We start from the raw sequence: 25399 nt of genomic DNA, 5'->3' as shown, positions 1-25399 counted from the left end.
AAATGCTTTAAACCACTTTTTATAATGCTGCTTACATTGTAAATACATTTTGGTATTTTAGCACATTTATTCCATTACTGTACTTTAACTTCTACCTTTATTATTATATAATTCTTTATAATTACTGAATTTTGCTTTTTGTTTCATATCATGCCAACACACTGCAGCAAATTTCCAATATATGTAAGGGTGTATATGGAGAATAAATCTGATCCTTAATCAAGCATCATTTCTTTTCCCAAGGCAAAGGATGATCACCTTTCTCATCCGTAAAGCCAGTGATGTCGTGGGGGTGGAACTGGACTCTCTGACGGTGGTGTCTGAAAAGAGGATGCTGTCCAAGTTGCATGCCATCTTGGACACTGACTCCCATCCACTCGATAATGTACTGGTTAGGCACAGGAATACATTTAGCCAGAGACTCATTCCACAGAGATGCAACACTGAGCTTCATAGGAAGTCACTCCTGCCTGTGGCCATCAAACTTTACAACTCCTCCTTCGGAGTGTCAGACACCCTGAGCCAATAGGCTGGTCCTGGACTTATTTCCACTTGGCATGATTAACTTATTATTATTTAATTATTTATGGTTTTATATTGCTATATTTCTACACTACTCTTGGTTGGTGCGGCTGTAACAAAACCCAATTTCCCTCAGGATCGATAAAGTCTGTCTGTCTGTCTGTTTCAGTAACAAATCTTTGCTGTCACAAGTTCATAAGTATGAATGTTTGCTTACCGATACAAAGAGTTCACAACTCTCCATACAAAGAACCAATCTATGCCTACATTCAGCAGGATTGAGTTCGATAGCAGCTATAGGCTGATGCGTGGCTTAAACATTACTTGTCGTTCAAGTGCCCTGCAATGACCGCTTGAAGAAAAGGGATATTAAATGTTATATGTCAATGATTTGGATGACGGAATTGATGTCTTTGTGGTCAAGTTTGCAGACGACACAAAGGTAGGTGAAGATAGTAGTGATGAGGAAGCAGGGAGACTGCATAAGGACTTAGATTAGGAGAATGGGCAAAGAAGTGGCAGATGGAACACAGTGCTGGGAAATATATGGTTGTGCACATTGGTAGAAGAATTAAAAGGGTAGTCTATTTTCTAAATGGGAAAAAAAAATTCAAAAACCTAAGTTGCAAAGGGACTTGGGATTCCTTGTGCAGGATTCCCTAAAGGTTAGTTTGCAGGTTGAGTTGGTGGTGAGGAAGGCAAATGCAATAGTTAGCATTCATTTTGAGAGGTCTCGAATAAGAAAGCAAGGGTATAATGTTGAGGCTTTATAAAGCACTGCTGAGGCCTCACTTGAGGTGTTCTTAACAGTTTTGGGCCCCTTAGCAAAGAAAGGATGTGCTAACAATGGAGAAGGTTCAAAGGAGGTTCACAAAATGATTCCAGGATTGAATGGCCTGTCATATGAGGAGCATTTGATGGCTCTGGGCCTGTACTCACTGGAATTCAGAAGAATAAATTGAAAGTTATAGAATGTTGAAAGGCCTTGATGGAATGGATGTGAAGAGGATGTTGAGGACACAAATCCAGAACAGAGGGACATCCATTAAGATGGAGCTGAGGAGGAATTTCTTAAGCCAGAGAATGGTGAATCTGTGGAATTTGTTGCCACAGGCTCCTGTGGAGGAAAAGTCTTTATGTAGATTTAAGGCAGAGGTTGATAGATTGGTCAGGGCATGAAGGGATATGGGGAAGGGAGAAGGCAGGAGATTGGGGTTGAGAGGGAAAATGGATCTGCCATAATGAAATGGCAGAACAGGCTTGATGGGTCAAATGGCCGAATTCTACAGCCATGTTTTATGGTGTGTAAATTGTCCAAGAAAAAATAAATCACTTCAGGATTGTGGCGAGTGAATTTAGCCACATAGATTCAGGAGGCAGATGGTTGTAGGGTAATAATTTATCCTGAACCTGGTGGTATGGTTCCCAAGGCTCCTGTACTTCCTGCCTGATGTTAGGGATAAGAGCATGTCTTGGATGTTGGTGGTCCTTATTGATTGATGCTGCTTTACTGTGGCAGTGCTTCTTGTCAGTATGTACAGTGGTTGGGAGGGTATTTATTGTGATGGACTGGGCTGTATCCACCACTCTCTGTAGGCTTTTCCATTCCTGGGAATTGATATATTCATACCAGGCAGTGATGCAATCAATTATGAGACTCCACTGTGGATTTATAGAAATTGATCAAAGTTTTAAGTGAGGTGCTGAATCTATGCAAACTTCTATCAAATTAGAGATGCTGTCATCCCTTCTTTGTGATGGCACTCACAGATGGTTGTAGGACAGATCCTCTGATAGGGAATTTAAAGATACTGACACTCTACAACTCCGATCCCCAAATGAGGACCCATTTCTTCCTCCTGTAGGTCATAATTAGCTCTTTGGCTGTGCTGACATTGAGTGAGAGGTTGCTGTTGTGGAGTTATCAGGGAAAATGTTACAGCAGGACTCAGGCAGAATAGACTGTAAGATTTATCTACTGAAACTATATAGGCAGAAGTGAGGAATAAGAAAGGGATCACCAAGATAAAGGAATTATATTATAGACCTCCCAACAGTTAGCAGAATTTAAAGGATAAAATTTGTAGAGAGCAGACAGGTGCAAGAAAAATAAGGTGATAGTAGGTGATTTTGATCTTTCCATATATTGACTAGGAGTCCCATACTTTAAAAGGGATGGAAGGGATAGAGTTTGTCAAATAGGTTCAGAAATGTTTCCTTAATCAATATATGGAGGTCCCAACTAGAGGGAGATGGCATCAGAAAAGATCTGGCAGGTGTGGATTGAGATATGTTGTTATCTGGTGAGGGGATGCTTGGCAAGTGGAAGGCCTTCAAAAATGGAATATTGGGAGTAGAATGTTTGTATGTCCCTGTTAGAATAAAAGGCAGGTTTAAGGAATGTTGGTTTATGTGGGGTATTGAGGCCCTGGTTAAGAAGAAGAAGGAGATACATAGCAGGTATAGGAAGCAAGGAATGAATGAGGTACTTGAGAAGTGTAAGGAATGCAAGAAAACACTTAAGATAGAAACCAGGAGAGCTAAAGAAGGCATGAGATTGCTCTGGTAGACAAGGTGAAGGGGAATCCTCAGGGCTTCTTCAGACATTATTAAGAACAAAAAGATAGCAAGGAATAAAATTGGTCCACTTGAATATCATTGTGGTCATCTATGCAGGGAGTCAAAAAGGTTGAAGGAACTCTTAAATGGAATTCTTTCATCCTTATTTACCAAGGAGATGGTCACAAATCCTATAAAACTGAGGCAAAATAGTAGAGAGGAGTTGCCTGCTGTCTTCAGTAAAATTATGGTAGATAAGTCCACAGGACTGACATGGTCTCTCCTCAGACCTTGAGGGAGACTATTGCAGAAATTGCAGGGGCCCTAGCAGAGGTACGTAAAACATCCTTAGCTTTGGGTCTGGAGGCAGAGGTCTTTAGGATAGCTCATGTTGTTTCACTGTTAGAGAAAAGTTTTATGAATAAGCTGGGAAATTAAAGGCTGGTGAGCCTGATGTCAGTGGTGGTAAATAATTTGAAAATATCCTACTGGGCAGGTATCTATGTAAGTATCCCAGCAGGTTGGGCAGCATCCGTTGAAATGAGCACTCAACGTTTTGGGCCAAGTCCTGACGAAGGGTCTCAACCCGAAATGTTGACTGCTCATTTCAACGGATGCTGCCCAACCTGCTGAGTTCATCCAGCTTTTGTACGTGTTGATTTGACCACAGCACCTGCTGTGTACTTTGTGTTTATGTAAGTATCTGGATAGGCAGGGTTTGATAGGAGATATGCAACAAGTATTTTTGCACAATAAGACCAGCCGGAAAAATGGCAGATGGATTTTAATGCAGACAAATGTGAGGTGTTGCGATCTGGGAGAACAAACCAGGACAGGACTTACACAGTGAATGTTTGGGCATTTAGAAGTGCTGTAGAATAAAAGGACCTGGGAACATAGATCCATAATTCTTTGAAACTGGCATCACAGGCAGATTGGTTCTAAAAGAGAGCTTTAGCACATAGGACTTAATGAATCAGAACACTGAGTACAAGAGTTAGAAAATTATGTTGCAATTGAATAAGATGTTAGTGAGGCAAAATTTGAAGTATTGTCTGCAGTTTTAGTTACCAAACTACAGAAAGGATGTCAATAAGATTGAAAGAGTACAGAGAAAATTTATAAGGATATTGCAGGGGCTGAAGGACCTAAGTTATAAGGAAAGATTGAAAAGGTTAGAACATTATTCCTTAGAATGTAGAAGATTGAGGGGAGATTTGAAAGAGGTGTACAAAATTATGGGAGGTATCGGGAAAATGCAAGCAGGCTTTTTCCAATGAGGTTGGGTGAGACCACAATTAGAGGTCATGGGCTATGGATGAAAGGTGAAATGTTTAAGGGAACCATGAGGGGACCCTCCTTCTTCACTCAGAGGGAGGTGAGAATTGGACCAAGCTGCCAGTGCAAATGGTGGATGTAATTGCAATTTCACCGTTTAAGTGAAGTAGTTTTCTTACACTTCCCTGGACAAAAATATCTGTTTAATGTGTCTGTAAAGTCAGCTTTTGTCAGGTAATTTTAATTTAGTGGTTTTATACAAGTTCTAATTGATACACGCCTATTTAACTATAAATGCCCATCCATTGGGAAGACTGAGTGTGTATCTCCAAAGCAAGATGACACACTTCAGAAAGGTAGGCTACTCCATGCTGTTTGCACTAGAAATGCCAAGGGCAGTGTTATTCATGTCTAGTGATCCAGCCGGTGGCTCACACAAAAATCAGAGTTCCAGGTCAAGGCTGAACTGTTGTTTTGATAGACAGTCTGCTTCAACTGTCCGAAAGAGATTTATGTTTAGTAATGCTGAGGTACTTAAAATACATTACACTAAACAATTCTTCCAAGTAAGACAAAAGATTATCAGCAGTGATCAGTCTGATGATGAGGCACTATGCATGGACTGACGATCACTTGAAAAACTGCAATCCACAGTTCTAATCGAGGAAGAAGGAAAAGCAGCCAGCCTCAAGTGTGGGATTCAACTAACTTGGGGAATTCAAATTTAAAACTAAATTCTAATACATTTTTGGATACTAAAACTGTAGACTGATCTCTAGATTTTGGTGCTTAACTTCGGGAACAATTATTGCTTCTGACAGTAAAAGTAGGCAAAACTCTTATTTCCCCTATTTTGCAAGCCTACAGTTCTTTTTTGGAACTTCCGCACCTGGTGCTTTAAAAGAAGGGGAGACTAAAGAAATAGGGTGCAAAATATTTACCTGAGTTTCCCTCTGGATGTCTGGGTTGTAGGGGGAGTGAGGTGGCGAGGAAGGGTGAGGACAATAGTTAAGGGAAGAGAGCAGGGTAGGCGACTTTTACCAAAGTAGATTCTCTTTTTCCTGGCAACAGCCCAATTACACACCAGGACTGGCAGCCTGCTAGTTGCTGTTCTCCAACAGTAACCCTCAATAAGGAAATAAGTGAAATGGATGGACCAATCTCTTGGCTCTGTGCAAGGCCATCAGGAAAGTAGGCATGGGTACAGGCTATAAGAAGACCATAGCAATAAAGCTGGTCACAGAAATCTGGTGCCCTGAGTTTGAGCATCTGCGATACACTTTGGGGAGTTTGAGCCGAGGTAAGGGTGACTCGTGTCAGAACCCATGAATTTCAAAACTGGATCAGATAGTTTGAATACAGAAAATTAGAAAAATACAGAAAGTAATGTTTATTTAACAAAATACAAACAATAGTTATATTAAAACTTGATTTTACAGAACGGATTTACTTGATGAATGCCTGCTTAGGCCCAATTTTCCTTTGTTTCCTGAACTGTAAGTGCTAATGCACAAGGGAGTTGGCATAATCTGACACCACTCCCACTGGTTATGAACTTGGGCAGATGCAATTAGAATTGCTAATGCACACAAGGGTACACACTGGGCTTGAATCCATTTTGCAACATATTGGCAATTTAACACAGTAAATTAAGGTTGGAGAATTTATTCTGTGGAACAGGACAACAAAACAACAAAAACAGCACCCTATTCTGTTAATGGCACCAAATGATTAAAGAAATATTTGACTGCCATTCTGTTATTGTGATTGAACATCTAAGAAAGAAATAGAGAGGCATCTGGGTAGGGGTGGTTCTGTCATACTGGCACAGCATGGACTCACAAAGGGTAGGTCCTGTTTGACAAACTTACTCGAGTTGTTTGAGAATATAATGAATAGAGGGGAACAGGTGAGTGTTAGATGGATTCGTGGGAGGCTTTTGATAAGTTGCCACATAAAAGACATTCATAAGATAAGGATGAATTGAGTCGCTGGGGAAGTATTAGCATGGATAGAGGATTGGTTAACCAATAGAAGGCAAAGACCTGGGATCAACAGTGTTTCTCTGATTGGCAGTCAGTGGTGAGTGGAATGCTGCAGTGGTTGATTTTAGGCCCACAGATGTTCACTATATACAATTATGATTTGGAAGTGGGAACAGTGTGTAGAGTTTCTAAATTTGCTGATGACACTGAAGTGAGTGGAAAAGCAAATTGTGCAGAAGATGTGGAGAGTCTGCAGAGAGCTAAAGATAGGCTAAGTGGATGGGCAAGGGTCCAGCAGATTGAGTAGAACAGAAGACTAGAATATCAGACTATTATTTAAATGTTAAAAGATTGCAGAACACTGCTGTGCAGAGGCACTTGGGAGTGCTTGTGCATAAATTGCGAAAGGGTGGTTTGCAGGTGTCACAGGTTATCAAAAATGTAAATGGCCTTCATTGCAAGAGGATCTAAGTTAAGTACGGGGAGGTTATGCAGCAACTGGACAGGGTACTGGTGAGGCCGCACCTGGAGTACTGTGTGCAGACCTGGTCTCACTACTTGAGGAAAGATTTACTGGCTTTGGAGGCAGTGCTCAGGAGGTTCACCAGCTTGAATCCGGAAATGAGTGGGTTAGCTTATGAGGAGAGTTTGAGTCGTCTGGAACCATGCACACTGGAATTCAGAAGGATGAGAGGAGATAATATAGAAACCTATAAAATTTGGAAAGGGGTAAATAAGATAGAGGGAGGAAAATAAGGCTAGAGCGAGGGGGCATAGCCTCAAGATTTGGGGAAATAGATTTAGGATGGAGATGAAGAGAAACTGCTTTTTCCCCAGAGACTAGTGAATCTGTGGAGTTAGATGTTCGCGTAGCAGCGGAATTTAGAGCAATGGGGAAAAGGCAGGTAGGTAGAGCTGAGCCTATGGCAGATCAGCCTCTATCTTTTTAAATGGTGGAGGAGGCTTGGTGAGCTATTATGGCCTATTTCTGCTCCTATTTGATATGTTCTTAATATTTTGAAAAGCACCTGAACCATTCATCCAATTTCAAATATGTCCCATTCCCAAAACTCTTATATTGAAGAGCAACTTCGTCAGGTGGCTGAAATTGTATAGGAAGCTAACTTAGCTATGTCTGAGATCAACACAGCTAAGTCTCTAGCTACGAGATCTAGATGTTCTTGTACATCAGTCAATGAGTGTGGGTCTTCGAGCTCCTGTATCTCCTCTCCAGTGATAGTAATGAGAAGAAAGCATGTCCTGGATGCTGAGACTCTTTAACGATGGATGCTCCCGCCTTGAGAGTTCAAGATGTACCTGGCTGAATCTACAACCCTTTGTAATCTCTTGAGATCCTGTACATTGACCCACACTCAGCCATGATCACAGTGAATGGCGGTGCTGGCTAGAAGGGCCAAATGGCCTACTCCAGCACCTACTGTCTATTGTCTATTGTCCTATTTCTTTACTCAACTGCAACTCTCTTTCCTGCCTTACCCAACACAATAAACATAACATCCATGGATTGGAATATTAATTTCCAATCAAACAAAATGGATTGCTTTTGTTTGGATTTCCCAATCTGTTATTCTAATACTGATGATAACTCACTTAAAGTAACAAATCCAGAAATGTATACGTCGGAAAGGTTAACAATGATGCTCTATCCTTACTACGGCGCTATTTGGAATCATTTTGAATGCCTACTATAGTAAAATAAATGAGTACACCAGGGTCAGAGATCCTGTTGATTTCTTTTAAAATTGTGATTTGCACACTTGTCTTCACTTACAATCAACACATGTGCACCTCAAAGACGTGTGTTTGGTCTGCTGATCTACTCTCTCTATACTCGTGACCAAGTATAGCTTAAACGGGATCTATAAATTTGCAGATGACACCACTGTTATTGGTAAAATCTCAGATAGTGACAAGTAGGCCTACGGGAGTGAGACAGATGGGCTAGTTGAGTGGTGTCACACCAACAAACTTGCATTTGCCATCAGCAACACCAAGGAATTGATTGTGAATTGCAGTAAAGTGAAGTCAGGAGAGCATGCAGCAGTTCTGTGACCTGATCTATCACAGTCTGGTATGGAGGCTTCAATGTACAGGATCTCAAGAGATTACAAAGGGTTGTAGATTCAGCCAGGTCCATCATGGGCAGAGCCTTCCCTGCCATTAAGAATATCTTTAAGAGGCAGAATTCTCAAGGCGGGAGCATCCATCATTAAAGAGACTCAGCATCCAGGACATGCTCTCTTCTCATTACTATCACTGGAGCGGAGATACAGGAGCCTGAAGACCCACACTCAACAATACAAAAGCAGCTGCTTCCTTTCCTTCATCAGATTTCTGAATGGACCATGAACCCAGGATCTACCTCATTATTCCTTTCTCTTGCCCTATTTATTTTGTAGTTTATAGTAATCTTATGTCTTTGAACTACGCTGCTGCTGAAAACAAATTTCACATCATACAAGTTAGTGATAATAAACCTGATTCTGACGGAAGTCAGCTTTTGAGTGAAGTACTCCCCTCGTACAAGTTATTTAAAATGTATCTGATTCATTTGAGTTACCTAACAAATTCAGCTTTACTATTCTAGTGAATAACTTGTTTGTTAGGTATTACTTTAAAAATTAATTAAATGTTGATTAAATAAACTCAGCCAAAATAACTTGACATAATTTCATATTGTAAACGTGGAGCTATTTATTAAGTGTGCTCTTGAAAACTTGCACTTGACACCAGTGAACTGGTTATACAAATGAAATATGACAAGATACCCCTATGTCATAGCAAATCAAACTAAGTCATAGGTATAGATGATTGAATTAGGAATTTGAAAGTATCTTACTTGGGAAATAATCTGAACACACATTCCCTGCCAGGGCTTGGCCTACAACTACCGAAGGGCAGGAAGAAAACTAAATCACATCTCTAGCCACCAAGCTAGTTACTGGGTATTGGGAGGGGGAGAATCAACACCAGCTGCATATATCAGGTATTATTTGTTGTTCTGCTGGTACTGAGAAATGGAATATGAGACCTAGAAGCCAAAAGATGCATGGCATATCATAAATAGACAAGCAAATTCCTTGGATCACAAAAGAAGAGCTTATGGGCTTGTCCGATAATTTATTAGTGTAAATAGGAACAGGAGCATATCATCATGGTCCCTCCAGCCTACCATTGTGTTAATACGATTCTACCTACCTAGCTGTTTAAGAAACAGTTTAGCTAAACTTGCCTTTATATTCTTTCAAGGAATTATAGGCTTTACAGGCTGGGTCTGGATTTAACTGCCCATTCCTGATGCCCTTGAGAAGATGTTAGCGAGCAGTTGTTGCTAAGCATTCTAAAGAGCTTGAGAGACTGGTGACTTACTTGTAGCAAGGATGGCTAGGATAAGTGGCAGACCACAATGAAGCTTGAAAAATCCACTTCTGTTCAAAAACTGGGAATTTTTACTTTATTTTCACTACAATGCAGTACATATCTAAGTGTGTTCGGGTGTTGGTTTTGAGATGGTATATTTCACTCTGAGGAAGTTAGAGAAACATGGTTAATGTACGAAGGACAGAAACACAGTAGAGGTTGTATCCTTATCATGACCCCAAAAAATTAGTTAAAAGAGCTGATATTAGTTTTCCCGACTCACTGAAACAAGTTTGAATTACACTTCTGCGTGGCGTATTATGTTTACACTGGCAGCATTCCGCATACATAAAGATATCATTTTCTAAAATGATTGAAATATTGCAATTGAAGCTATTTCCTGAAGAGAAATGAGCTAATTAAAACAATTTAAAAAAATAAACTATAAAAACATTTTGAAACGTGTAACAACTTGAATCAAGTTTATTAGTTATTTACAAAACCAGTAAAGGGAGAATAGCACGTGGTCAGAACTGAGGAAATCTACGCCCAAGGTTTTTTTTAAGCTTGCAGGGATGAAATTCCATTATATTACACCAACTCACAATTCTACTGATTCCCTTCCCTCCACCCCTTCCAAATCCAATAACTCAATTTCTTCCACCTTCTTCTCCCTTCCCACCAGCCTTTGGAATAAGAGGGTGTGGTTCCTATAGATGCACTGATTAGATCTATTTGCATAGTTCGGAAAAGAAAACAAGTGTCTTTTCCCAGCATTATAGCTAAAACTAAAAACTGATTAAATGCAGCCATTGATTTCATTGCAGTTTGTGGCATCAGACCAGCATCCATTTTGAAGTAAAAACAATGCAGTTTATTTGTGCTATTGCTGAGCTTCTACTGATGTTCTTACTAAAATTGTTTGCATTATCATCTTTGTGTCTATTTTAATTCAGTTTAGTTACACAAATAAATGACATTCTTAATTGCAGGATGCTTTAAAGCACTTCGATATACAACTATTGTTTTGCAACACAAGAAATGTGGCTGGAAATGTGCACTTGATAAGTGTCACAAATAGCAATGATGTAAATGGATAAATAATTTGTTTTCTTAGCTTTAATGCTGGGAGAACACTCTTGTTTCTTTCCTGAACTCTGCCATTAGATCTGTTAAGTGCATCTGCCGGAATCACAAGCTCTTAGTTTAATGCCCTATCTGATTAACAATCTAATCCATATAATGAATTCATTGGTTGTCTCTGTGTTGCTTTGTTGAAAAAAAAATCTTACAAATGGACAAGAAACTCTCATTTAAGAGAAAATAATCAAATTCCTTCTTAATTCTTGAGCGTTGAATGTAATCCGATTTGTCACAATAGAGGACTTTCTATGTCTGAAAAGAAAAGTGTCTGCCCTATTTGATATCAATGCAGGATACCTATTTTCCTGTTAAACAGAATTCGGTCAACTACTTCAATGCTGTATTATTCTATGATTCCTCCAAGATACACAATTCTTTAGAACATCAAGCCTTCTGTCACCTTCCACATAACTTGTATTTTTCTTGGAGATTGGCTCATGTAAAGGGAGGATAAGGTAACTGTGGCTGACAAGGGAAGTCAAAGGCACCAGAGAAGGAAGAGAAGGCATATAATATCGCAAAAATTAATGGGAAGTTAAAGGATTGGGAAGCTTCTAAAAATGAACAGAATGCAGCTAAAAACCCATCAGGAGAGAAAAGGTAAAATATGAGAGTAAATCAGCCAATATGTAATATAAAAGAAGGTACCAAAAGTTTTTTTTCCCAGAAGTATAAAGATTAAAGGAAAGGTGAGGGTGGATAACATTCCACTGGAAAATGAAGCTGGGAACATAGTAATGAGAGACCAGGAAATGGCAGACAAATTTATCAAGTATTTTGCATCAGTCTTCACTGTGGAAAATGCTAGCAGCATGCTGGAAATTCAGCAGTATCATGGGCAGGTGAGTGTAGTTGCTATTCCCAAGGAGAAGGTGATTGGGAAGCTGTCAGGTCTGAAGGTAGATAAGATAGCTGGACCCAATGGACTACACCCCAGAGTTCTGAAAGATGTAGCTGAAGAGACTGTGGAGGCATTAGTAATGATCTTTCAAGAATCACTAGATTCTGAAATGGTTCTGGAGAACTGGAATATTGTAAATGTCACTTCACTCTTTAAGAAGGGAGGGAGGCAGAAGAAAGGAAATGATAGGCCTGTTAGCTTGACTTCAGTGGTTGGGAAGATGTCGGAGTCCATTAATAAAGATGAGGTTTCGGACTTGGACAAGGTGCTGCATAGGACGTCGTTTAACAAGATATGAACCATGGTATTATAGGATAGATACTAGCATGGATTGATTGGCTGATTGGCAGGGGGCAAAGAGTGGAAGTAAAGGTGGCCTTTTCTGGTTGGCTGTTGGTGTCTAGTGGTCATCCACAGGGGGAACAGATTGGAACCAATTCTTTACACGTTATACAGTATGTCAATGATTTGGATGACAGAATTGATGGCTTTGTGGCAGATGATAGATTGAGGAAGCAGGGAGTTGATGGAAGGACTTAAACAAATTGGGAAAATGGGCAAAGAAGCAGCAGACGGTATATAATGTAGGGAAGTGTATAGCCATGCATTTTAAAAGAAGGAATAAAGGCATAGACTATTTTCTAAATGGGAAGAAAATTCAAAACTCAGAGGTGTAAAGGCCCTTGGGAGTCATTGTGCAGAATTCCCTAAAGGTTAACTTGCAGGTTGATCTGTGGAAAGGAAGGCGAATACAATATTAGCATTCATTTCAAGAGGACTAGGATATAACAGTAAGGATGTAATGTTGGAGCTTCGTAAGACATTATTCAGACCGCGTGGAGTGTTGTTAGGTGTTTTGGGCCCCTTATCTAAGAAAAAGATGTGCTGCCATTAGAAAGGGTCCAGAGGAGGCCCATGAAAATTATTCCTGGAATGGAAGGGTTAATGTATGAGGAGCATTTGACAGCCCTGGGCCTGTACTTGCTGGAGTTTAGAAGAATGAGGGGGGAAATCTCATTGAAACCTATTGAATAGTGAAAGGACTAGAAAGTGTGGACGTGAAGAGGACATTTCCTATAGTGTGAGTCTATGAGCAGATGGCACAGCCTCAGAATAGAGGGATGCCCATTTAGAACAGAGATGAGGAATTTCTTTTGCCAGAGGGCAGTGAGTCTCTGGAATATATTGCCATTGATAGCTGTGGAGGCCAAGTCATTGGGTATATTTAAAGTGGAGGTTGCTAGGTTCTTGATTAGTCAGGCTGTCAAAGGTAATGATGGGAAGGCTGGAAAATGGGGTTGAAAGGGACTATAAATCAGCTATGATGAAATGGTGGAGCAGCCTTGATGGCCGAATGGTTATTTCTGCTCCTATGTCTTATATTGTTTTTATGTATATGAACCATTCCCAGATAAAGTTGATGATCAAAAAGAGTGGGTTTTACAGAGTGAAAAGTATCCAGTTTCCCAACTTAGGGAAGTGGGAAATGTTTTTTTTTCCAGAAAATGAAGTACAAGTAGCTAGTTTTTTTTGTAAAAATTCTCAGCTTTTATGCATTCCTTCAGGTCGAGGTTGTGTTCTACTGTTAGAGCTCAAAAGACAGATTTCAGAATGAGAGACCGCAATGCTGAGCACCAGTGTTCAGTCCACAGGGTCCTATATTTCCAATTGCCTTCCAGTTTAAATCTCCATCCCACTTTGACTGTAACAGGGCAAACTTATCAACAAGGCCCAATGCAGACGAGGAACAGAACCTTATTTTCCAGCTGGGCATGGTGTAGCCTTCTGGACTCTGAATGTGGACACTTCAGGTTACTTAATTTCTCCATCTGTATCAGGTATCAATGTGATGTCAGCTCAGATTGTTAGTTTTCCTCCCAGTTTTATTCTCTGGGAGTTGAGGACGTGTTGAGCATGTCTCCCTTCTCTGCATTTTTCACTCCTACTCTATGTTATTTTGTCTATTTCTCATTCCCTAACTGCTCCCATTCATGAACTGTTTACAGGTCATCAGTATGGTCACCCCATTTTCACTCTTCTTCTCCATCCTCCTTGCGGTTTAACAAGCCTCTTCCATCTCCTTCTCTGTCCTGACAAAGGGCCTTGAGCTGAAACATTAACTCTGTTTCTCTTCCTATAGATGCAGCCACTCTGTTGAGTATTTGCAGCATTTTCTGTTTCAGTTTTAGGAAGTCCAGAGTTCAGAAGGCTTGACCGTAGCAGAAAATTTGTGAGGTAGAAGAGGAAAGACATGAATATGATTTTGGAGTGCTTTGAGACCTTTAGCTATAGAAAGGATTGCAGATAAGGAGGAGTGAGGATATGCAAGCATTTGAAAACAAAGATAACAACCTTAAAAGATCTAAAAGCAGTCATATAACTATTTAAAAATTAATTACATTTATCAAAGCAAAAGGTAGCCAAGGATGTGAGGTTCAACATGTTTGCAATAAAGTCCTATAATATTTTTATGTTCCATAAAATCCACTTAGATTCCACCACTTACCTACTCTAGGGACAAGGAAACCGGAGCATCTGGCAGAATCCCATGTGTTCACAAGAGGATGTGTGAACTCCACGTAGACAGCAACAGAGATCAGGATTAAACCTGGGTCACTAGAGCTGTAATGTAACAGCTCTGCTAGCTACACCACCGTCTGTCTCCAATAGCTGATCCAGGCCCTGTTAATATGCAGCTGTTCCCTATTCCCAATCTTGTAGCATTAAATTGGAACTTTTAAGGTACATTGCTTATCTTTAATTTCCCAAATACAATAACAGTATCCCTTTGAATTCACTGGTTTGAACTTTGTCCAGTACTCTTTGAAGACATAGGATGGTTCAGGGCAAACTATTTTAGCATTTAGGGATGAAGGTGCTTTGGCTAATCTAGGTTTTGATAGGGGTTTTCTCAGATACATTGCCTCTGCATTTAATCATCCTAGAATTCCAACATGATGAGTAATTAAAATATTTAAGAAAGGTCACCACTTGACCTCTAGATAAGTTGTTTCAAAATAAGAGCCATCCTTAATGTCCTTAAAGAGCTTATCATTTGCATTTCAATGCCAATAGTGCCCAGGGCAGCATTCATCGTGCCAGACAACTGACAGTGGTGAGCTGAGAATGAAGAATACATGAAAAAGGATGTGTCGTATTAGATGCATGTTGTAATATGTCAGAACATGGCTACTGAGTCAAAAAACAGATGTTTAAGATTTTCCTATGAGCATGTTTGAGGTTTTTCAAGTGCTGACCTCACCTTGGGCAATGAAGGTTATCTGTGTTGTGCTTTTAGAACATCTGAAGTAATATGACTGAAAAAATAAGTGGGAAGAAATTAAAATACACACCCTATATTTTAAATCAATTTTAGTAAATTTTATTGTAGAGACAAAGAGAAAGTTCACTTACTACTTTGAACTGTATAACTTGACATGTAAATTAAAACTTGTGTCATATAATCCCACTTTGTCAATGATTCATGCCTGCTTCTACTCCTGGATGGGAGTGAGTGGTATTTATGATAAGATGGCCATCAGCCTCAGGTACATGGCCATTTGGGACATCAGGTAGTGCTGATCTATAAGCCAATCTTGTATGGGGTAGCTCTAAAGCAATTCAGTTCCAGAGAAAATCCCGTTTGGTTAAATCCAGAAGTTCAGCAGAGCTCAATGTCAGATGGAAAGGCAGTTAGTTTTCCTAAGAAATATTTGAAATATATATCCATCTAACACACTCTTTGTAGCATCATCTGGCTTCTAATTCCAAATTGCATCCTTCAGGAGGGTGAACCCACAGAAAGCAACTAGCCCAGATGGTGTACTTGGATGGGTACTGAAGACCTGTACTAATCAATTGACTGGGTTGTTTACTGACATCTTTAACCTCTTGCTTTGCAATCTGAGGTACCCACCTGCTTCAAGCAAGCTTCAATCTTACTGGTATCCAAGAAAAACATGGTAACTTGCCTCAGTTATCGTCCATTGAAGTACTTTAAGAGGCTGGTTATGAAACACATCAGTTCTTGCCTGCAGAGTGACTTGGATCTGCTCCAATTTGCCTACCATCACAACAAGTCCACAGCAGATGCCATTTCATTGATTCTTCACTCAGCTCTGGAGCATCTGGATCATGAAGATGCATACATCAGGATGCTCTTCATTGTCTATAGTTCAGCATTCAACACTATAATACCCTCAAACCTAATCACTAAGCTCCAAGACCTAGGGCTCGATACCTCTTTGTGCAACTATATCCTTGATTTTCTCACTTGCAGAACCCAGTCAATACAGATTGGCAACACCATCTCCTCCACAATCCACATCAGCACAGGTGCATCACGTGGCTTTGTGCTTAGCCCCCTGCTCTATTCCGTTTATACTTATGAGTGTAAGTCTACGTACAGCTCCAATGCCATATTTGAGTTTGTGGATGATGCCATTGTCATTGACCGAATCAAAGCTGGTGACAAATTGGAATATAGGAGTAAGACTGAAAATTTGGTTGAGTGGTGCCACAACAACCTCTCATTTAATTTCAGCACAACCAAAGAGCTAATTATTGACTACAGGAGAAAGAACTCAGGTGTCCATGAGCCAGTGCTCATTAGGGATTGCAGGTGGAGGGAGTCAGTGATTTTAAATTCTTAGGTGTTATCCTATCATAGGATATGTTCTGGGACCAGTACATAAGTACCATTTCATTGAAAACATGCCACACCTCTACTATCTTACAAGTTTGTGCTGTTATCTAAAACTTTGACAAACTTCTATAGATGCACAGTGGAGATTACCCTGACTGGATGCATCACACCTGATATGGAAACACCAATACTCGAGAATGAAAAGCCATAAAAAGAGGAGGATACAGCCCAGGTCATCAAAGGAAAAGCCCTCCCCACTAGTCAACATATTTACAAAAAGGAACGCACAGTAAAGCAGTATTTGTCATCAAAGACCCCCACCATGCAAGCCATGCTCTCTTCTTATTGCTCCCATAAATGAAAAGGTACAGGAGACTCATGTCTCTGTACTACCAGGTTCAGGAAAAGTTATTACCCTTCGAGTATCAGACACCTGTACTAGAGTGGATACTATCACTCATCACAACTCTGAACCAATTACTGAACGCAACCTATGGACACACTTTTAAAGACTCGATAATTCATGTTTGCAGTATTATGCATTTATATATTATTATTATCATCATTATTTGTATTTGCACTGTTTATCTTCTTTTGTACATTGGTTGCTGGTCAATCTTCTATAGTTTTTCATTGATTCTATTGTATTTCTTTGTTCTACTGCGAATGCCCGAAAGAAAATGAATCTCAGAGTAGTATTTGGTGACATAATCATACTTTGATAAGAAATTTACTTTGAATTGTTATATCCCAGTCCCCAATTCATCCCATCCGAAAGAGTATCATAAATTTAGTTTCTGATGTAATGGGTCTTCTAAACCTTGAAAAACAACTATTCCTGGCTTTAAAGAGCTCACTGAATTGGGAAGAGAATTTTGCATGATAATTTGACGTAATTTCAAAGGTCACAAACTTTCACTCATATTACTTTTCTCCATATATGCATTTCTCCATATATACATTTACTGCTTTGCTATTCATGGCATATTCTTCAGAGCAAACAAACAGTTAGCAAACCTAATTATTATTTTGGACTGATACAATGGCTTAACTTACATGGTAAGACATACTTGAGAATGGGTATGAAATATACATAGGTGTACATAGAATTTTTGTTCACTTACATGTGAGTTTAGCATTTAAAATTGTTTGGATTCACATATGTACACCCAGGATATACAACACCACATTAATACATTCTACTATTTGAATTGAACCTCAATCTCTGTATAAAGGAATGAGACTGTATTTCTGAAGTTAAAAGGGATCACAATCATTAAATATGTTTAAAGGAGTAACACTTCTCCTGCTATTTTAAGAAAAAAAACCCCAAAAAGATGAATGTTGAATAGGGTTTTCTTTACCTCACCAAGGACTGTGGCTGAATCCTGGTAGAAGTTCTAGGTAAGATTGATTGAGAACAGAGCTTGTTTTTGAAATTACTACTGTGATAGCCTCAATGGGCAGGAGTCAAGTGAAATTGCAGACTGTGCCACAACATATTCAAAACACAGCAGGATCAGGGATAAACAAGAGGGAACCAAATGATTTCAAGAGTCAAATAATTAGATACCCAGCATTATACTTTCTTCATTTCTGCATGGTCTCTATCTGGATAGCTACACTGAAAGTGATTACATTTTTTTTTACAACTCTCACAGTAAAATCTATAGATTTGGAATTAATGATAAAATTTCTGAATGCTTTGTTGGAAGGCAGAGAAGCTTTCTTTCATTTAAACAGCTTTGCTTCACTTGACTGAACAAGTCTTTAATAATACCCTTCCTTTCACATCATACAAACTAAAATATACTTTCAGGCCTAAATTCCTATGTTTTATTATTTGTGTGTTTTGGCAATATTGACACCTCATAATGATAATGCAATATTTTCCAAAGAAGTGCACTAAAGCCTCACCAGCTGCAATAACATTACTATGAACATACTTAAAAAAACAATTCATTTGTTCCAAAACATACTTGAGACATCTTGAGAGCTAAGATGACACAGTATGCAATTGTACTTTTGAAACTGACAATATTTAGTGATCTTAGTTTACGTTCAAAATAACCAAACTGTCATAGAACATAGAACAATATAACACAGTGCAGGCCCTTTGCCTATGATGTTGTGACAATCTTTTAATCTACTCTAAAATTAGTCTAATCTGTAGTTCCCTGCTAAATATGACGAAGTTTTGCAATTGTAGAATAATACAGGAGTGAAACCTCAATGAACCTGTTGTACCTGAGTAAAATGGGCACAATATCAATTAGCACTAAGCATCAATGTCCAATGCCCTGGGGACACAGAACACCATTTAAAATAAACCTGGATTGACTGTCCTTGAGGCAAAATAAAACGTCTGTTGCATCTCTTAATGGGATGTATTTTATCTGTTTTAGCATAAGGAAAATTTGTCAGCCCCGGAAGGGACAAGGACCTGAAAGATCAAGAGCCTAAAGCAAGGGTTTATGATCTTTTTCATACTATGGATCCTTACCATCAACCAGGGGGTCTGTGGACCCCAGGTTGGGAACCCCAGCCTAAAGGATTATAGATGTGAACTCCTGTACGACATAACATCGGCAAATTGCAACCCACCTCTCGTCCCACAATTCCTGCTGACAAGATGGGCACCCAAAATTCAGGGCTGTAGAAAAAGCGTGATTATTTCAGGTACACCAAATGTTAGGGCACTTTCTATCTCTAATGCTCAGCCTTGATACAGAACAGATTATATTCTTTCACAATGTAAGATCAGTAATACAGAGCTGAAGACTTCACATTAAGGATTTTTTTTGGCATAAACTAATCACAAGAATAGTTCACAAAATTCTCATTTTCACCAATAAAAATGTGCTCAAAGCCTTAACTGAAATAAAATGTCTGTAAGATGATTCATGGGGGACATAATTGTAAATGACACCACGGTGAAGGTGGCCAAAAGGAGAATTTTCACGAGCAAAACTGAAGGGATATAGAAAGAGAGAGAACATGCGTGTGTGTGTGTGTGTGTGAGAGAGAGAGAGAGAGAGAGGGAGAGACAGAGAGAGATAAAAGAAGGTACACAAGATGTTAGAGATAATTGAAGCTACAGATCAGTAGGAACAAAATGATGGCTGATAGATTCTCCGTATCACCATCTGAAAGGGAAAACCTCACTTCTGAAAATTTTTCCATCTAGTTATTAAACTGTGTTTGTCTATACCCTGGAGCACGTTACTCATATTGACAGTCATTTATATTGGAGAGAGCCACTTAATTAATGTGGCCTAAACAAACAATGGTTTTGGCAAGGATGTTAAAGGCATCCTGCTGCTCATCCTAAAGCAGAGATGCACTTTAGATGTAAAGAGGTGGCCAAAGATCTCTGTGCATCACTAAGCTGATCTTTAAACCTGGTTTTCAAGGTTTCAGCTCTAGGAAGAATTCCATTTTGCTTCATTCTAGCTTCACATTAAGGTGGACAAGGAGTCAAGCAGATTAGGAAGCAGTTGAGACATGGATTATTTTTGCATTTATTGTTGCCATCATAGTCAGGTGCCCACAGTGTTCCCTTCCTTATTCCCACTATTGCAGATGTATTTGCATCTCCTACCTGAAAGGAATTCTTTAATAATGGCTGTTCCAAAATGTCATGAAACAGCTGCTCTTGTCGTAACCTGGCTCACTGAGCCAGGCCAAGACTTGCTTTCTAATGGATCAGTTGGGAAGGTTATTGCTCTGTTAGCAAACATACAGCACAATCTGATAAGATTTCAATGATCACATCAGAAGCTCATCTCATATTAACAGAAAAAAATATTTTCAATGTATTTTCTTCCTCCAGGTGCATATGGCACTTCTACATATCCCACATCAAGATGGACTCTCAATAAAGAATAAACAAGCCAACTGGACCCATGCTATTAAATTACATTCTGAGACTGATTAATGATGCAATGACTCAGAGTAATCATCAAAATTGTTTGCACATGCCTCTGGAAAATAGAAACACACCTGAATTTTCTGGGAGTGGGGGTGAGTGACGGTGGTAAACAGAGAACAGAATTTCAGAATTTTAGCTGACTGCTGATATTTGTGCAACTGAGTGTCTTAGATCCAAGGTTTCATAACCAGCCAGCCTCTTAATAGATAAATGTACACTCTAATAAATGTATACTCTTTAATGGCTGCTAAGATAGAGAAAAGCTTCAACAGAATTAGACTTCTTTGCCACTGGATGCGGCTTCTTCAACACTAAGATCCACGCAGTTGCTGGCGTGCAACACCTCCCTCACTTAAAGAAACCCTTTACAGGTCTCTGACAAATTTTACACAATGAACTAAAATAGATTATTATATTTTATTATTAGGGCATGTTGACATCATTGACCTCACTGTAAAAAATGTAGTAATTTTCAGTACCAAATTCTTACTGGCTCAATTGTTGATAAGGCCATTTGCTAGAGATGAAAGATACTTTTGAAAGACTCTGATGAATACAGCAAGGTATCATGAAAGTGCTCATTACAAAATGGCACTATTTACTGTCTACAAAATGCTGGAGGAATCAGCAGACCAGGCAGCATCCAGGGAAAGAAACAAACTACTGATATTTTGGGGCAAGAACTTCCATCAGGACCAGTCATATGACATATGCTGGTGATATTAAACCTGATTTTCATTCTGTTAAATGTCAAACTGAAGTCGATGAACAACAACCTGGTGTACTCGGCATCGTTTTCTAGGTGTGACAGGATTTGAGTGGAGGGCCGCGGCTATGCATCATCTCAGTGCTCTGGAATGAACGGCAGGTGAACTGGAAAGGGTCCAATGTAGCTGGAAGATGGGATTTTATACAATCCATTACTAGTCACTCAAAGCACTTCATTATTGTCGAGGCCAGTGCCACTGGGCGATAATCGTTTAGGCCGGTTACCATTGCTCTCTTAAGCATCAGAATAATGGTGGCTGCCTTGAAGCCTGCAGGGACAATGGATTGTTAGAAAGAGAAATGAAAGATATCCGTTAAGACCACTGTTAGCTGGGCCACACAGTCCTCTAGCACCCGAGCAGGTAGCTCCGCAGCCGTGTGCGGGTGTGATCCTCTTCATCTCCGCTGCGGCCAAACAGGGCGTCTGTTCCTCAGGGGGAGAGGAGCTTTTTCCTCAATGTCACATCATCGATGGCGTCAAATCTTGCATAGAAGGCGTTCAGCCTATCAGGAAGGGAGTTGTCGTTGTCGTTGACTCTCAGGGTGAACTTCTAATTTGTTGTGGTTTCGATACTTTGCCACATGCACACATGTCACAAAAGTGTCTGTAAGTTTTCTGTGAGTACACTTGTTTTCCTTCATGATGGCATGGGAGAGTGTGGCTCTTGAAGACCTTAGAGTTGTTCTATCCCCAATCTGAAGACAGCATCCTGGTCCCTAAGCAGTGCATGGACACCTGCAGTCAGCTGTGGTTTCTGCCTTGCCCTGGCAGTGTAGTGTTTAATCAATGTACTTTCTTATGTAGCCAGTCACCAGTCCCACATACACATCAACGTTGATGTGATGATCATAGGTAGCCACCTCCCTGAATACAGTCCCAGCTGTGCTTTCAATACAGTCCTGCGGTGCTGAGGTGACATCGTCTAGCTAGGTGCTGATCTCCCTGTAAGCTGGTTTGACTTGTTTAGCCAGTCTGTATGCAGATATTAGCAAAATGGATGTGTGGTTTGAGAATCCAAGGTGTAGAGTGAGGCAGCCTTGGAGGCTGCATGAACGTTGGTACAGACCAGGAACATTTCCTCAGCACTAGCGTGGGGGGTGTAAACAGCAGCAATCACAATGGCAGTGAAATCCTTCACAAAGTAGAAGGACCATTAAAAACTCTGTCTGTGGTGAGCACTGAACCATTACCAAGGTGTTCATGCACCGGTTCTTATTGACGTAGCCACACAGATCTCCTTGGTGGGTCTGATTGGAGATCACAATATCTCTGACCCCTGGGTGGCTGAGTCAGGAGTGGAGGCCTGGGAGATATGTTTCTGTTAAGACAAGCGTGCAGCAGTCCCTCATCTCCTATTGGTCCAAACACAGATGCAGGTAGTCCAGCTTGTTTTTTAGATCAGACTTTAGCGAGTGGAGTTGGCATGAGCGTGGGCCTGCATCAAGTCTTGCTCGAACGCCAGCATGCTTACCACACTTCTGAGTCCTTGCACAGCACTTCCAACACCTGTTTCCCTGAGTAGCTGTGGTAGGCCTTGGCGTGGAGTGAGGGCCCACTCCATGGTATTAGGACGTAACTGTACAGCGCCTTCAATATCCTGCTAGCCAGTGAGGTAGAGTTGCAGATTTTAGCGTTCTTTACGATCAGTAGTGTTTTTTGACCATAGAAAGGATGAACAGGACAAGAAATTTCAGCACTGATTGGAGCCAGAGAGGCTGCATCACCATCAGACAGTCAAGTCCCAAGTACTGCAAGAATTTGTCCAACCTGAAAGTAGGATAGACCATTCCTGAGGTCAACTAAACATCTATAAAATCACTTAATGAGGAGACTTTATGTATTTTAGTTTCTTGGAAATTTAGCAGCACCAGAAGTGGCAAGGACCCAGCTTCGCAAGAGCTTGCTGATCTAAAATGCCATTGATGTGTTTTTTTTTGCCCAGTGCAATCTTAGCTAACTGACCCTCACTCAGATTTATCTGGAACTACCACTGACCTGCCCATTTTTGGAATTATTTGATGAGAAGCTGCCTGCCAAGCTAACTTACATTGAGTATTTAAGGGAGGTCATATTCAGATTACATCAAGCTTTTATGTTGTGGCTTTTATATCTCTGAATGTCTAGACTTGTTGTGTCAAGGATAGAATCTTTGAATGAAAATGGTTCATTACATTGATCTGTAATGCTGATTTGGAAGATATTTTTGCTGTAGAAATCGCCAAGTATAAAATGACTAAGGTTGGGATTTGCTCTCAGATCCTTGAAATCCTCTGAACACCAACATTTAACAGATTTCCATTATTTTAGTTAATAAGTTTTGCAGTTCTTCCTGTTACAGTCAATACATTTGTAATCCCCCATGCTATGCTCTGGCATCTTTATGTCCACTCATTTATTCTGCCTGCATCCTGTTGTGAATCTTCCTCTTTCTCCATTCAGGGAACAATGGATACTCAGAATCTGCTCTTTTCCAAAGATGTAACTAATTTTGCGATCTAAGTGAACAATGGTGCACTTCCAAAATGTTTCAAGAGCATCCGAAGCATTTTTGAATTGTGGAGCATTCAAGTGGCTGAATGGTCAAATTCATTGTCTTTCACCCTCCTCATTGTCAGAGTGAGAGCTGTTCTCACAGTCATTGCAGCTTTAAAGGGTGAATCCTTTAATCCAGTACTCATCTTTAAACATTAAACTGTTTCAAACTCTGTGCCATGACCCGACCTCTCCAGAAATCATTCAGATAAGTCATCTAGAAATGAGTGCATCCTTTCAGATCTTAATGGCTCAGAAAAAATACAGTTTGCAGAATGAATTTGAACAGCTGGATTTTGTTGCTCTTGGTTAAAACCAATGCCTGTTTTAAATTTTGCAGCTTATTGGAATGCTTTTGATCCCTGGCGAAGATCTGCTACTGCTCGTGCCTCCTCCACCCACGAGCCAAGTTGTCCACTAAAGACGGTGAAAATAAAGTGTGTTAAGGAAGCACGGCCAGCAAGTCTAGCTGAGGGTCCATCCTTGACCTTAGTGGCTCAACAATCAACTTTGGTTTGTCATGCACACTCATTGTCAAAATGAAGATAATCAGCACCTTTAAAAGATCTGCAGCATTGGTAACTGACAGTAGAGATGAGGTAAGAAAAAATAATGGCCTCCTGTATGAGGTGGAAAGAAAGCATATATGAACACATATTCCAAAGTAAAAGTGAACTTAATTCAGTTTACTCACCACTTTTCTTATAGAAAATAAGTTCAGTCTTGAACTCGCGCTTTTCATCCAGTGCTTTCTGAATCTGGATTTTCATGACTTCATTTGTTTCTACTCCATAGAGGAATTTACAAGCGCAGCTCTTCTGCATGAGTTCAGCTCGAGCATAGCCAGTCAGTTCACAGAATCCATCAGAGCAGTACACTATCGGATACAGGTTCAGAACCTGAGCATTCCCCAGAACAAAGTTGCTGTCTGTTGGATTGAAAAACAAGAACACATTGTTGTCTTTTCTACTAAATTGGATCTCCAAATCCCCAGACAATAAAGAAATACTGTTACAAAAATATTATCAATATGGAAGCAATTCCCTTACATTTCAATCTTAAAGAATTGTGCTACCCTGTGTACAAATCTGAGAGTGTATCAAATTTAGATTTACGAATGTCCCTTGTATTGTTGATTACAAAACAGACCTTGAAAGGAAATCCTCCTTGTGTGGGTATATATAATGCAAGAAAATTTGGATTATATGAAGGATTTAAAAAAAATAATCACACTGTTGTGTGCCAAGCTCAAAGGGAATGTGTAGAGAGAATCAAAAACCAGTAAGGGAAATGATACTGATCTTTACATCTGTTCCAGGTCAGTGAGGTAGAAGGAGAAGTCTGTAAGTTGTCCAGAGAAATAAAAGAATGCTACACACAAGAGGTAGTGCAGATGCTGGAAATCTAGAGCAATGGTGGAGCTCGGCAGGTCAGGCAGCATCTTTGGATGGGAATTAACAGTTGATGTTTTGGGAATCAGTGGAAAATGTTTGAATGCTTTTAAATGCTAGTGAAAAGCCAGTTTAGTTTTAAATGACATTTACCATACCAAAGAAATATAGTTTCATAAGCATTTATAAATAGTGGTTAGGGAATTCTCAGAGCCATGGCATATATGGTCAATCGAATAATCAACTTTTTCTGAAATATAGGCAGAAATGAGAAGGTAGGCAACAAATAACATTAGATATCACTGCCAGAACGAAATTGTTTCTGAATAAATTCGAGGAACTGAGAGCTGGTGTTTCTGGCT

The 25399-nt window shown here is 39.9% G+C and overlaps 1 protein-coding gene across 1 annotated transcript in view; it reads right to left on the bottom strand.

Annotated features, from left to right (window-relative positions):
* The window catches only part of kcnh3 (potassium voltage-gated channel, subfamily H (eag-related), member 3), a 604827-nt gene that overhangs the window by 370289 nt on the left and 209139 nt on the right, over positions 1–25399 (bottom strand). Inside the window, exon 2 of the mRNA XM_059966998.1 lies at positions 24341–24574. Within this exon, the coding sequence (XP_059822981.1) occupies positions 24341–24574 (234 nt within the window). The remainder of the gene's footprint in view (positions 1–24340; positions 24575–25399) is intronic.

The sequence above is a fragment of the Hypanus sabinus genome, chromosome 4 (assembly GCF_030144855.1).
Source record: "Hypanus sabinus isolate sHypSab1 chromosome 4, sHypSab1.hap1, whole genome shotgun sequence".
NCBI lineage: Eukaryota > Metazoa > Chordata > Chondrichthyes > Myliobatiformes > Dasyatidae > Hypanus > Hypanus sabinus.
The sequence above is the reverse complement of the archived record's forward strand: the minus strand, read 5'-3'. Positions and strand labels throughout refer to the sequence as shown.